We start from the raw sequence: 15257 nt of genomic DNA on the forward strand, positions 1-15257 counted from the left end.
GAAAATGTATAAACAAAACTGAACAATTAGTTACCGAGCAATTAGTTACCTGTTCATAAGACTACGATAAACAGGAGGTGGGCTCCCGGACAGTTACCTGTTCACAAGACTAAGATAAAGAGGAGGGGGGCTCCCGGACAGTTACCTGTTCATAAGACTACGATAAAGAGGAGGTGGGCTCCCGGACAGTTACCTGTTCATAAGACTACGATAAAGAGGAGGGGGGCTCCCGGACAGTTACCTGTTCATAAGACTACGATAAAGAGGAGGGGGGCTCCCGGACAGTTACCTGTTCATAAGACTACGATAAAGAGGAGGTGGGCTCCCGGACAGTTACCTGTTCACAAGACTACGATAAAGAGGAGGTGGGCTCCCGGACAGTTACCTGTTCATAAGACTACGATAAAGAGGAGGGGGGCTCCCGGACAGTTACCTGTTCATAAGACTACGATAAAGAGGAGGGGGGCTCCCGGACAGTTACCTGTTCATAAGACTACGATAAAGAGGAGGTGGACTCCCGGACAGTTACTTGTTCATAAAACTACGATAAAGAGGAGGTGGGCTCCCGGACAGTTACCTGTTCATAAGACTACGATAAAGAGGAGGTGGACTCCCGGACAGATCTAGAGAGAGGGGTCGCCCAGTGTTCATCTCGCGACTCTTTACCTTCCCACTGGGTGATTCTACGAACAATTGTGTGATAAAGACTAAAGATGAATTTTTAAACGGCAATATTGTAAATAATATTGAATATCAACATTTTAGTTTCAAGTAAAATATAAATCTATTTGTGGTAAAGATATCACGTGATCATAAAACTTTACATATCAAACAGAAAACATAATCTTGACAGAACTACTAGCAAAACATTCAGAAATCTATTTAACAGAGCTAAGAATCAAGTGACAGAACTCCATTCCGAATAACCTTCACATTATGAAGTGTGCGTAATTTGATCGATTGAAAGAAAGTACATGCTTGATGCTATAGGAATATAAGGGCCTATATACTGGTAAGCAGATGTTCTTCTACTAATTCTTATGACAGTTTAGAGTTTGGTCTGTGCCTGGGAAGTGCAAACTCGTCCGGTGATTTCATGGAACTTTTCGATTGCTTATCAATTTCTGTACTACCTTCAGTTAAGATATGAGGTTGCTTTTTTTTCATGAAGAACATTACAAAATACAAATATCTGAACACGACTTATTTTGAAGTAAATGAACAAACTAAATGAAGAACCACAAGAGGAGAGCATGAGTGCTGGCTCTATGAGACATGAAGAACCGAGCTGAATGGTTTTACAAAAGCTAATTATAAATAATATATTAATATGTCTCTACCTTTAGCTAAGAGTTGAGGATCAGGGTCAAATGTCATTTGCTCGTAAACACTAGGTTCAGGCTCACTAGCCTCAAACATCATCTCATCAGCATCCAGTTCCATGTCCAGACTGCGGAGAGTTCTAATATTGATACAAGACAAATGTATTCATGTAAGGATTGTGCAACCGTATCTTTTGCTTCCCGTTTGATCTATAATAATCAATAACTTTTTACTTATTTTTAGTAATCTTGCATCAGTTAATAACTCGGAAACTGTTTAATATTTATCGGTTATGTAAAATCAGCTTTACTCACGTTCCGTAGTCACTAGGAATTTCCGAGTCTGCAGCCCACGCGTTAGTAAATCTTTCACTTATGTTCTCCATATTTTCATACACTTCATCGTTGTAGACCTGTTAAACCCTCCATTAGATTATTGACTTAATATACTAATATACTTAATATACTTAATATACTTAATATACTTAATATACTTAATACACTTAATACACTTAATACACTTAATACACTTAATACACTTAAGTTTTAAACTAATTACAACACTACAAATCTATTACATTTATTGAGAAAATTATGTAATGTAATGCGATGGAAGTTCTTTAAGCTGGCAATTCCAGTCCAAACCCTGGAAACATGACATAAAAGATTCGGTTTTACTTCTTTGAATGAAAAGCACTAATACTTAATACACTTAATATACTTAATGCACTTAATATACTTAATATACTTAATATACTTAATATACTTAATATACTTAATATACTTAATATACTTAATATACTTAATATACTTAATATACTTAATATACTTAATATACTTAATATACTTAATTAAATATCTTTCGTGGTCATTCGTTTGTCCGAAGCGTACATTCGGATTTCGAAAAACTACTAAGCTGGATATAACTTGTCAGGAATAATAATTAAGACCTATATTAATATAAAAATAGACCTATCTTATAATTAAGACCTATAAGTTGAATTAAATTCAATAAAATATTTAAAGAACCTCTCTGTTACGGGAGGTGACGTTGTTTTCTCTCAGCGCTACGAACTTGTCCATTTCTCACCAACAATCTCCCTCACTGGGGCTAAAAAAGTATCGTTATAGAAAGTAATACCGACATATGGCAGCTTTCAATATACATATCATAAGTGAAGATTGATGGTAAACAATTAAGTTGAAAGCAACGACATTATTCAATAGAATCGACCGGCACTGGATCGAACAAGTATAAGATAAAGAGCAATAAACTGTCCAAACTAGTAGAACTACATCAAGTAGTATTAAGTACCTGCGTTTTAACTGGCATAACTCGACATAAACGTAAAGAATTACTAAAAGTGACGTCTATTAAGTATATAGTATTCAGTTTTGAGCTAATTGGACAGTAAAACTAAAAAAGTTACAAGTGAAAGAAAGTGTCCGACAAATTTCAATTGCTAGTTATTCCCTCTCATATTAGGAGATTGTGAAGTAGAAATAACTATAACTTTAGTCAAACCCTCGCACTAAACAACTTCTGTTCACTTAACAGATTGCAGATACGAAGATTCGGAGCGGGACTCTCAATGATAGTGATGGACTACAATTATATTGCGGACAACGTATAAAAGTAAGGATTAGAGATAAACATTGACAGTGTAGTATGTAACATCATAAGTGTCGCTACATGTAACATCACAAGTGTCGCTACATGTAACATCACAAGTGTCGCTACATGTAACATCACAAGTGTCGCTACATGTAACATCACAAGTGTCGCTACATGTAATATCACAAGTGTCGCTACATGTAATATCACAAGTGTCGCTACACGTAATATCACAAGTGTCGCTACATGTAACATCACAAGTGTCGCTACATGTAATATCACAAGTGTCGCTACATGTAAGTGTAACATCACAAGTGTCGCTACATGTAACATCACAAGTGTCGCTACATGTAATATCACAAGTGTCGCTACATGTAATACCACAAGTGTCGCTACATGTAAGTGTAACATCACAAGTGTCGCTACGTGTAATACCACAAGTGTCGCTACATTATTTAGTAACATACCTGATCTTACACAAGAACACAACACAGATAATAACAACAGTAAGAATAAAAGAAAGCGTCAGGCTGCTCCAAAGAAGTGATAAGGTAAAGAAAGCAGTCACACCTTGTCTCTTATCAGAGACTGCTTGTTATCATGGTTATTCCTGGCTACCCTGCAAACACACCTGAATATCTTGTTCTCTACGTATCAGGTTACAAATACAAGCGTGCTGACCCTTATATTGGCCTGCTTCTTCTGTACTGACCCTTATATTGGCCTGCTTCTTCTGTGCTGACCCTTATATTGGCCTGCTTCTTCTGTGCTGACCCTTATATTGGCCTGCTTCTTCTGTGCTGACCCTTATATTGGCCTGCTTCTTCTGTGCAGGCCCTTATATTGGTCTGCTTCTTCTGTGCTGACCCTTATATTGGCCTGCTTCTTCTGTGCTGACCCTTATATTGGCCTGCTTCTTCTGTGCTGGCCCTTATATTGGCCTGCTTCTTCTGTGCTGACCCTTATATTGGCCTGCTTCTTCTGTGCTGACCCTTATATTGGTCTGCTTCTTCTGTGCTGACCCTTATATTGGCCTGCTTCTTCTGTGCTGACCCTTATATTGGCCTGCTTCTTCAGTGCTGACCCTTATATTGGCCTGCTTCTTCTGTGCTGACCCTTATATTGGCCTGCTTCTTCTGTGCTGACCCTTATATTGGTCTGCTTCTTCTGTGCTGACCCTTATATTGGCCTGCTTCTTCTGTGCTGACCCTTATATTGGCCTGCTTCTTCTGTGCTGACCCTTATATTGGCCTGCTTCTTCTGTGCTGACCCTTATATTGGCCTGCTTCTTCTGTGCTGACCCTTATATTGGTCTGCTTCTTCTGTGCTGACCCTTATATTGGCCTGCTTCTTCTGTGCTGACCCTTATATTGGCCTGCTTCTTCTGTGCTGACCCTTATATCGGCCTGCTTCTTCTGTGCTGACCTATATATTGGCCTGCTTCTTCTTTAGTTCTGTGCTGGCCCTTATATTGGCCTGCTTCTTCTGTGCAGGCCCTTATATTGGCCTGCTTCTTCTGTGCAGGCCCTTATATTGGTCTGCTTCTTCTGTGCTGTCCCTTATATTGGCCTGCTTCTTCTGTGCTGGCCCTTATATTGGCCTGCTTCTTCTGTGCTGACCCTTATATTGGCCTGCTTCTTCTGTGCTGACCAATATATTGGCCTGCTTCTTCTGTGCTGACCCTTATATTGGTCTGCTTCTTCTGTGCTGACCCTTATATTGGTCTGCTTCTTCTGTGCTGACCCTTATATTGGCCTGCTTCTTCTGTGCTGACCCTTATATTGGCCTGCTTCTTCTGTGCTGACCCTTATATTGGCCTGCTTCTTCGTTAGTTCTGTGCTGACCCTTATATTGGCCTGCTTCTTCTGTAGTTCTGTGCTGGCCCTTATATTGGCCTGCTTCTTCTGTGCTGGCCCTTATATTGGCCTGCTTCTTCTGTGCTGACCCTTATATTGGCCTGCTTCTTCTGTGCAGGCCCTTATATTGGTCTGCTTCTTCTGTGCTGACCCTTATATTGGCCTGCTTCTTCTGTGCTGACCCTTATATTGGTCTGCACCTTCTGTGCTGACCCTTATATTGGCCTGCTTCTTCTGTGCTGACCCTTATATTGGTCTGCTTCTTCTGTGCTGACCCTTATATTGGCCTGCTTCTTTTGTGCTGGCCCTTATATTGGCCTGCTTCTTCTGTGCTGACCCTTATATTGGCCTGCTTCTTCTGTGCTGACCCTTATATTGGCCTGCTTCTTCTGTGCTGACCCTTATATTGGCCTGCTTCTTCTGTGCTGACCCTTATATTGGCCTGCTTCTTCTGTGCTGACCCTTATATTGGCCTGCTTATTCTGTGCTGACCCTTATATTGGCCTGCTTCTTCTGTGCTGACCCTTATATTGGCCTGCTTCTTCTGTGCTGACCCTTATATTGGCCTGCTTCTTCTGTGCTGACCCTTATATTGGCCTGCTTCTTCTGTGCTGACCCTTATATTGGCCTGCTTCTTCTGTGCTGACCCTTATATTGGCCTGCTTCTTCTGTGCTGACCCTTATATTGGCCTGCTTCTTCTGTGCTGACCCTTATATTGGCCTGCTTCTTCTGTGCTGGCCCTTATATTGGTCTGCTTCTTCTGTGCTGACCCTTATATTGGTCTGCTTCTTCTGTGCTGACCCTTATATTGGCCTGCTTCTTCTGTCCTGACCCTTATATTGGCCTGCTTCTTCTGTGCTGACCCTTATATTGGCCTGCTTCTTCTGTGCTGACCCTTATATTGGTCTGCTTCTTCTGTGCTGACCCTTATATTGGTCTGCTTCTTCTGTGCTGACCCTTATATTGGCCTGCTTCTTCTGTGCTCGCCCTTATATTGGCCTGCTTCTTCTGTGCTGACCCTTATATTGGCCTGCTTCTTCTGTGCTGACCTATATATTGGCCTGCTTCTTCTGTGCTGACCCTTATATTGGCCTGCTTCTTCTTTAGTTCTGTGCTGGCCCTTATATTGGCCTGCTTCTTCTGTGCAGGCCCTTATATTGGCCTGCTTCTTCTGTGCAGGCCCTTATATTGGCCTGCTTCTTCTGTGCTGACCCTTATATTGGCCTGCTTCTTCTGTGCTGGCCCTTATATTGGCCTGCTTCTTCTGTGCTGACCCTTATATTGGCCTGCTTCTTCTGTGCTGACCTATATATTGGCCTGCTTCTTCTGTGCTGACCTATATATTGGCCTGCTTCTTCTGTGCTGACCCTTATATTGGTCTGCTTCTTCTGTGCTGACCCTTATATTGGCCTGCTTCTTTTGTGCTGGCCCTTATATTGGCCTGCTTCTTCTGTGCTGACCCTTATATTGGCCTGCTTCTTCTGTGCTGACCCTTATATTGGCCTGCTTCTTCTGTGCTGACCCTTATATTGGCCTGCTTCTTCTGTGCTGACCCTTATATTGGCCTGCTTCTTCTGTGCTGACCCTTATATTGGCCTGCTTATTCTGTGCTGACCCTTATATTGGCCTGCTTCTTCTGTGCTGACCCTTATATTGGCCTGCTTCTTCTGTGCTGACCCTTATATTGGCCTGCTTCTTCTGTGCTGACCCTTATATTGGCCTGCTTCTTCTGTGCTGACCCTTATATTGGCCTGCTTCTTCTGTGCTGACCCTTATATTGGCCTGCTTCTTCTGTGCTGACCCTTATATTGGCCTGCTTCTTCTGTGCTGACCCTTATATTGGCCTGCTTCTTCTGTGCTGGCCCTTATATTGGTCTGCTTCTTCTGTGCTGACCCTTATATTGGTCTGCTTCTTCTGTGCTGACCCTTATATTGGCCTGCTTCTTCTGTCCTGACCCTTATATTGGCCTGCTTCTTCTGTGCTGACCCTTATATTGGCCTGCTTCTTCTGTGCTGACCCTTATATTGGTCTGCTTCTTCTGTGCTGACCCTTATATTGGTCTGCTTCTTCTGTGCTGACCCTTATATTGGCCTGCTTCTTCTGTGCTCGCCCTTATATTGGCCTGCTTCTTCTGTGCTGACCCTTATATTGGCCTGCTTCTTCTGTGCTGACCTATATATTGGCCTGCTTCTTCTGTGCTGACCCTTATATTGGCCTGCTTCTTCTTTAGTTCTGTGCTGGCCCTTATATTGGCCTGCTTCTTCTGTGCAGGCCCTTATATTGGCCTGCTTCTTCTGTGCAGGCCCTTATATTGGCCTGCTTCTTCTGTGCTGACCCTTATATTGGCCTGCTTCTTCTGTGCTGGCCCTTATATTGGCCTGCTTCTTCTGTGCTGACCCTTATATTGGCCTGCTTCTTCTGTGCTGACCTATATATTGGCCTGCTTCTTCTGTGCTGACCTATATATTGGCCTGCTTCTTCTGTGCTGACCCTTATATTGGTCTGCTTCTTCTGTGCTGACCCTTATATTGGCCTGCTTCTTCTGTGCTGACCCTTATATTGGCCTGCTTCTTCTGTGCTGACCCTTATATTGGCCTGCTTCTTCGTTAGTTCTGTGCTGACCCTTATATTGGCCTGCTTCTTCTGTAGTTCTGTGCTGGCCCTTATATTGGCCTGCTTCTTCTGTGCTGGCCCTTATATTGGCCTGCTTCTTCTGTGCTGACCCTTATATTAGCCTGCTTCTTCTGTGCAGGCCCTTATATTGGTCTGCTTCTTCTGTGCTGACCCTTATATTGGCCTGCTTCTTCTGTGCTGACCCTTATATTGGCCTACTTCTTCTGTGCTGACCCTTATATTGGCCTGCTTCTTCTGTGCTGACCCTTATATTGGCCTGCTTCTTCTGTGCTGACCCTTATATTGGCCTGCTTCTTCTGTGCTGACCCTTATATTGGCCTGCTTCTTCTGTGCTGACCCTTATATTGGCCTGCTTCTTCTGTGCTGACCCTTATATTGGCCTGCTTCTTCTCTGCTGACCCTTATATTGACCTGCTTCTTCTGTGCTGACCCTTATATTGGCCTGCTTCTTCTGTGCTGACCCTTATATTGGCCTGCTTCTTCTGTGCTGACCCTTATATTGGCCTGCTTCTTCTGTGATGACCCTTATATTGGCCTGCTTCTTCTGTGCTGGCCCTTATATTGGCCTGCTTCTTTTGTGCTGGCCCTTATATTGGCCTGCTTCTTCTGTGCAGGCCCTTATATTGGCCTGCTTCTTCTGTGCTGACCCTTATATTGGCCTGCTTCTTCTGTGCTGACCCTTATATTGGTCTGCTTTTTCTGTGCTGACCCTTATATTGGCCTGCTACTTCTGTGCTGACCCTTGTATTGGCCTACTTCTTCTGTGCTGACCCTTATATTGGCCTGCTTCTTCTGTGCTGACCCTTATATTGGCCTGCTTCTTCTGTGCTGACCCTTATATTGGCCTGCTTCTTCTGTGCTGACCCTTATATTGGCCTGCTTCTTCTGTGCTGACCCTTATATTGGCCTGCTTCTTCTGTGCTGACCCTTATATTGGCCTGCTTCTTCTGTGCTGACCCTTATATTGGCCTGCTTCTTCGTTAGTTCTGTGCTGACCCTTATATTGGCCTGCTTCTTCTGTAGTTCTGTGCTGGCCCTTATATTGGCCTGCTTCTTCTGTGCTGGCCCTTATATTGGCCTGCTTCTTCTGTGCTGACCCTTATATTAGCCTGCTTCTTCTGTGCTGGCCCTTATATTGGCCTGCTTCTTCTGTGCTGACCCTTATATTAGCCTGCTTCTTCTGTGCTGGCCCTTATATTGGCCTGCTTCTTCTGTGCTGACCCTTATATTGGCCTGCTTCTTCTGTGCTGACCCTTATATTAGCCTGCTTCTTCTGTGCAGGCCCTTATATTGGTCTGCTTCTTCTGTGCTGACCCTTATATTGGCCTGCTTCTTCTGTGCTGACCCTTATATTGGTCTGCTTTTTCTGTGCTGGCCCTTATATTGGCCTGCTTCTTCTGTGCTGACCCTTATATTGGTCTGCTTCTTCTGTGCTGACCCTTATATTGGCCTGCTTCTTCTGTGCTGACCCTTATATTGGCCTGCTTCTTCTGTGCTGACCCTTATATTGGCCTGCTTCTTCTGTGCTGACCCTTATATTGGCCTGCTTCTTCTGTGCTGACCCTTATATTGGCCTGCTTCTTCTGTGCTGACCCTTATATTGGCCTGCTTCTTCTGTGCTGACCCTTATATTGGCCTGCTTCTTCTGTGCTGACCCTTATATTGGCCTGCTTCTTCTGTGCTGACCCTTATATTGGCCTGCTTCTTCTGTGCTGACCCTTATATTGGCCTGCTTCTTCTGTGCTGACCCTTATATTGGCCTGCTTCTTCTGTGCTGACCCTTATATTGACCTGCTTCTTCTGTGCTGGCCCTTATATTGGCCTGCTTCTTCTGTGCTGACCCTTATATTGGCCTGCTTCTTCTGTGCTGACCCTTATATTGGCCTGCTTCTTCTGTGCTGACCCTTATATTGGCCTGCTTCTTCTGTGATGACCCTTATATTGGCCTGCTTCTTCTATGCTGGCCCTTATATTGGCCTGCTTCTTTTGTGCTGGCCCTTATATTGGCCTGCTTCTTCTGTGCAGGCCCTTATATTGGCCTGCTTCTTCTGTGCTGACCCTTATATTGGCCTGCTTCTTCTGTAGTTCTGTGCTTGCCCTTATATTGGCCTGCTTCTTCTGTGCTGACCCTTATATTGGCCTGCTTCTTCTGTGCTGACCCTTATATTGGCCTGCTTCTTCTATGCTGACCCTTGTATTGGCCTTCTTCTTCTGTGCTGACCCTTATATTGGCCTGCTTCTTCTGTGCAGGCCCTTATATTGGCCTGCTTCTTCTGTGCTGACCCTTATATTGACCTGCTTCTTCTGTGCTGGCCCTTATATTGGCCTGCTTCTTCTGTGCTGACCCTTATATTGGCCTGCTTCTTCTGTGCTGACCCTTATATTGGCCTGCTTCTTCTGTGCTGACCCTTATATTGGCCTGCTTCTTCTGTGCTGACCCTTATATTGGCCTGCTTCTTCTGTGCTGACCCTTATATTGACCTGCTTCTTCTGTGCTGGCCCTTATATTGGCCTGCTTCTTCTGTGCTGACCCTTATATTGGCCTGCTTCTTCTGTGCTGACCCTTATATTGGCCTGCTTCTTCTGTGCTGACCCTTATATTGGCCTGCTTCTTCTGTGATGACCCTTATATTGGCCTGCTTCTTCTATGCTGGCCCTTATATTGGCCTGCTTCTTTTGTGCTGGCCCTTATATTGGCCTGCTTCTTCTGTGCAGGCCCTTATATTGGCCTGCTTCTTCTGTGCTGACCCTTATATTGGCCTGCTTCTTCTGTAGTTCTGTGCTTGCCCTTATATTGGCCTGCTTCTTCTGTGCTGACCCTTATATTGGCCTGCTTCTTCTGTGCTGACCCTTATATTGGCCTGCTTCTTCTATGCTGACCCTTATATTGGCCTGCTTCTTCTGTGCTGACCCTTATATTGGTCTGCTTCTTCTGTGCTGACCCTTATATTGGCCTGCTACTTCTGTGCTGACCCTTGTATTGGCCTACTTCTTCTGTGCTGACCCTTATATTGGCCTGCTTCTTCTGTGCAGGCCCTTATATTGGCCTGCTTCTTCTGTGCTGACCCTTATATTGACCTGCTTCTTCTGTGCTGGCCCTTATATTGGCCTGCTTCTTCTGTGCTGACCCTTATATTGGCCTGCTTCTTCTGTGCTGACCCTTATATTGGCCTGCTTCTTCTGTGCTGACCCTTATATTGGCCTGCTTCTTCTGTGCTGGCCCTTATATTGGCCTGCTTCTTCTGTGCTGGCCCTTATATTGGCCTGCTTCTTCTGTGCTGGCCCTTATATTGGCCTGCTTCTTCTGTGCTGACCCTTATATTGGTCTGCTTCTTCTGTGCTTACCCTTATATTGGCCTGCTTCTTCTGTGCTGACCCTTATATTGGTCTGCTTATTCTGTGCTGACCCTTATATTGGTCTGCTTCTCTGTGCTGACCCTTATATTGGCCTGCTTCTTCTGTGATGACCCTTATATTGGCCTGTTTCTTCTGTGCTGACCCTTATATTGGCCTGCTACTTCTGTGCTGACCCTTGTATTGGCCTACTTCTTCTGTGCTGACCCTTATATTGGCCTGCTTCTTCTGTGCTGACCCTTATATTGGCCTGCTTCTTCTGTGCTGACCCTTATATTGGCCTGCTTCTTCTGTGCTGACCCTTATATTGGCCTGCTTCTTCTGTGCTGACCCTTATATTGGCCTGCTTCTTCTGTGCTGACCCTTATATTGGCCTGCTTCTTCTGTGCTGACCCTTATATTGACCTGCTTCTTCTGTGCTGGCCCTTATATTGGCCTGCTTCTTCTGTGCTGACCCTTATATTGGCCTGCTTCTTCTGTGCAGGACCTTATATTGGCCTGCTTCTTCTGTGCTGACCCTTATATTGGCCTGCTTCTTCTGTGCTGACCCTTATATTGGCCTGCTTCTTCTGTGCAGGCCCTTATATTGGCCTGCTTCTTCTGTGCAGGCCCTTATATTGGCCTGCTTGTCTGTGCTGACCCTTATATTGGCCTGCTTCTTCTGTGCTGACCCTTATATTGGCCTGCTTCTTCTGTGCTGACCCTTATATTGGTCTGCTTCTTCTGTGCTGACCCTTATATTGGCCTGCTTCTTCTGTGCTGACCTATATATTGGCCTGCTTCTTCTGTGCTGACCCTTATATTGGTCTGCTTCTTCTGTGCTAACCCTTATATTGGCCTGCTTCTTCTGTGCTGACCCTTATATTGGCCTGCTTCTTCTGTGATGACCCTTATATTGGCCTGCTTCTTCTGTGCTGGCCCTTATATTGGCCTGCTTCTTTTGTGCTGGCCCTTATATTGACCTGCTTCTTCTGTGCTGGCCCTTATATTGGCCTGCTTCTTCTGTGCTGGCCCTTATATTGGCCTGCTTCTTCTGTGCTGGTCCTTATATTGGCCTGCTTCTTCTGTGCTGGCCCTTATATTGGCCTGCTTCTTCTGTGCTGACCCTTATATTGGTCTGCTTCTTCTGTGCTGACCCTTATATTGGCCTGCTTCTTCTGTGCTGACCCTTATATTGGTCTGCTTCTTCTGTGCTGACCCTTATATTGGTCTGCTTCTTCTGTGATGACCCTTATATTGGCCTGCTTCTTCTGTGCTGGCCCTTATATTGGCCTGCTTCTTTTGTGCAGGCCCTTATATTGACCTGCTTCTTCTGTGCTGGCCCTTATATTGGCCTGCTTCTTCTGTGCTGGCCCTTATATTGGCCTGCTTCTTCTGTGCTGGCCCTTATATTGGCCTGCTTCTTCTGTGCTGACCCTTATATTAGCCTGCTTCTTCTGTGCAGGCCCTTATATTGGTCTGCTTCTTCTGTGCTGACCCTTATATTGGCCTGCTTCTTCTGTGCTGACCCTTATATTGGTCTGCTTTTTCTGTGCTGACACTTATATTGGCCTGCTACTTCTGTGCTGACCCTTGTATTGGCCTACTTCTTCTGTGCTGACCCTTATATTGGCCTGCTTCTTCTGTGCTGACCCTTATATTGGCCTGCTTCTTCTGTGCTGACCCTTATATTGGCCTGCTTCTTCTGTGCTGACCCTTATATTGGCCTGCTTCTTCTGTGCTGACCCTTATATTGGCCTGCTTCTTCTGTGCTGACCCTTATATTGGCCTGCTTCTTCTCTGCTGACCCTTATATTGACCTGCTTCTTCTGTGCTGACCCTTATATTGGCCTGCTTCTTCTGTGCTGACCCTTATATTGGCCTGCTTCTTCTGTGCTGACCCTTATATTGGCCTGCTTCTTCTGTGATGACCCTTATATTGGCCTGCTTCTTCTGTGCTGGCCCTTATATTGGCCTGCTTCTTTTGTGCTGGCCCTTATATTGGCCTGCTTCTTCTGTGCAGGCCCTTATATTGGCCTGCTTCTTCTGTGCAGGCCCTTATATTGGCCTGCTTCTTCTGTGCTGACCCTTATATTGGCCTGCTTCTTCTGTGCTGACCCTTATATTGGTCTGCTTTTTCTGTGCTGACCCTTATATTGGCCTGCTACTTCTGTGCTGACCCTTGTATTGGCCTACTTCTTCTGTGCTGACCCTTATATTGGCCTGCTTTTTCTGTGCTGACCCTTATATTGGCCTGCTTCTTCTGTGCTGACCCTTATATTGGCCTGCTTCTTCTGTGCTGACCCTTATATTGGCCTGCTTCTTCTGTGCTGACCCTTATATTGGCCTGCTTCTTCTGTGCTGACCCTTATATTGGCCTGCTTCTTCTGTGCTGACCCTTATATTGGCCTGCTTCTTCGTTAGTTCTGTGCTGACCCTTATATTGGCCTGCTTCTTCTGTAGTTCTGTGCTGGCCCTTATATTGGCCTGCTTCTTCTGTGCTGGCCCTTATATTGGCCTGCTTCTTCTGTGCTGACCCTTATATTAGCCTGCTTCTTCTGTGCTGGCCCTTATATTGGCCTGCTTCTTCTGTGCTGACCCTTATATTAGCCTGCTTCTTCTGTGCTGGCCCTTATATTGGCCTGCTTCTTCTGTGCTGACCCTTATATTGGCCTGCTTCTTCTGTGCTGACCCTTATATTAGCCTGCTTCTTCTGTGCAGGCCCTTATATTGGTCTGCTTCTTCTGTGCTGACCCTTATATTGGCCTGCTTCTTCTGTGCTGACCCTTATATTGGTCTGCTTTTTCTGTGCTGGCCCTTATATTGGCCTGCTTCTTCTGTGCTGACCCTTATATTGGTCTGCTTCTTCTGTGCTGACCCTTATATTGGCCTGCTTCTTCTGTGCTGACCCTTATATTGGCCTGCTTCTTCTGTGCTGACCCTTATATTGGCCTGCTTCTTCTGTGCTGACCCTTATATTGGCCTGCTTCTTCTGTGCTGACCCTTATATTGGCCTGCTTCTTCTGTGCTGACCCTTATATTGGCCTGCTTCTTCTGTGCTGACCCTTATATTGGCCTGCTTCTTCTGTGCTGACCCTTATATTGGCCTGCTTCTTCTGTGCTGACCCTTATATTGACCTGCTTCTTCTGTGCTGGCCCTTATATTGGCCTGCTTCTTCTGTGCTGACCCTTATATTGGCCTGCTTCTTCTGTGCTGACCCTTATATTGGCCTGCTTCTTCTGTGCTGACCCTTATATTGGCCTGCTTCTTCTGTGATGACCCTTATATTGGCCTGCTTCTTCTATGCTGGCCCTTATATTGGCCTGCTTCTTTTGTGCTGGCCCTTATATTGGCCTGCTTCTTCTGTGCAGGCCCTTATATTGGCCTGCTTCTTCTGTGCTGACCCTTATATTGGCCTGCTTCTTCTGTGATGACCCTTATATTGGCCTGCTTCTTCTATGCTGGCCCTTATATTGGCCTGCTTCTTTTGTGCTGGCCCTTATATTGGCCTGCTTCTTCTGTGCAGGCCCTTATATTGGCCTGCTTCTTCTGTGCTGACCCTTATATTGGCCTGCTTCTTCTGTGCTGACCCTTATATTGGCCTGCTTCTTCTGTGCTGACCCTTATATTGGCCTGCTTCTTCTGTGCTGACCCTTATATTGGCCTGCTTCTTCTGTGCTGACCCTTATATTGGCCTGCTTCTTCTGTGCTGACCCTTATATTGGCCTGCTTCTTCTGTGCTGACCCTTATATTGGCCTGCTTCTTCTGTGCTGACCCTTATATTGACCTGCTTCTTCTGTGCTGGCCCTTATATTGGCCTGCTTCTTCTGTGCTGACCCTTATATTGGCCTGCTTCTTCTGTGCTGACCCTTATATTGGCCTGCTTCTTCTGTGCTGACCCTTATATTGGCCTGCTTCTTCTGTGCTGGCCCTTATATTGGCCTGCTTCTTCTGTGCTGGCCCTTATATTGGCCTGCTTCTTCTGTGCTGGCCCTTATATTGGCCTGCTTCTTCTGTGCTGACCCTTATATTAGCCTGCTTCTTCTGTGCTGGCCCTTATATTGGCCTGCTTCTTCTGTGCTGACCCTTATATTGGCCTGCTTCTTCTGTGCTGACCCTTATATTGACCTGCTTCTTCTGTGCTGGCCCTTATATTGGCCTGCTTCTTCTGTGCTGACCCTTATATTGGCCTGCTTCTTCTGTGCTGACCCTTATATTGGCCTGCTTCTTCTGTGCTGACCCTTATATTGGCCTGCTTCTTCTGTGCTGGCCCTTATATTGGCCTGCTTCTTCTGTGATGACCCTTATATTGGCCTGCTTCTTCTGTGCTGGCCCTTATATTGGCCTGCTTCTTCTGTGCTGGCCCTTATATTGACCTGCTTCTTCTGTGCTGGCCCTTATATTGGCCTGCTTCTTCTGTGCTGGCCCTTATATTGGCCTGCTTCTTCTGTGCTGGCCCTTATATTGGCCTGCTTCTTCTGTGCTGGCCCTTA

General features: G+C 45.3%; 1 protein-coding gene across 2 annotated transcripts in view; it reads right to left on the minus strand.

Annotated features, from left to right (window-relative positions):
* LOC134813912 (ankyrin repeat and SAM domain-containing protein 1A-like) overlaps positions 1–15257 on the minus strand; it is a 44477-nt gene that overhangs the window by 17360 nt on the left and 11860 nt on the right. Inside the window, exons 3-6 of one of the 2 annotated variants that reach the window (XM_063821844.1) lie at positions 2352–2433; positions 1638–1735; positions 1341–1450; positions 578–683 (exon numbers count right to left, since the gene is read on the minus strand). In XM_063821844.1, coding sequence (XP_063677914.1) covers positions 578–683; positions 1341–1450; positions 1638–1735; positions 2352–2405 — 368 coding nt within the window. In that variant the 5' untranslated portion in view covers positions 2406–2433. Of the gene's footprint in view, positions 1–49; positions 66–577; positions 684–1340; positions 1451–1637; positions 1736–2351; positions 2434–15257 lie in introns of those variants that run through there. The other variant, XM_063821845.1, reaches the window with a different exon arrangement.

Source organism: Bolinopsis microptera, chromosome 4, assembly GCF_026151205.1.
Source record: "Bolinopsis microptera isolate Bmic1 chromosome 4, MBARI_Bmic_1.0, whole genome shotgun sequence".
Classification (NCBI taxonomy): domain Eukaryota; kingdom Metazoa; phylum Ctenophora; class Tentaculata; order Lobata; family Bolinopsidae; genus Bolinopsis; species Bolinopsis microptera.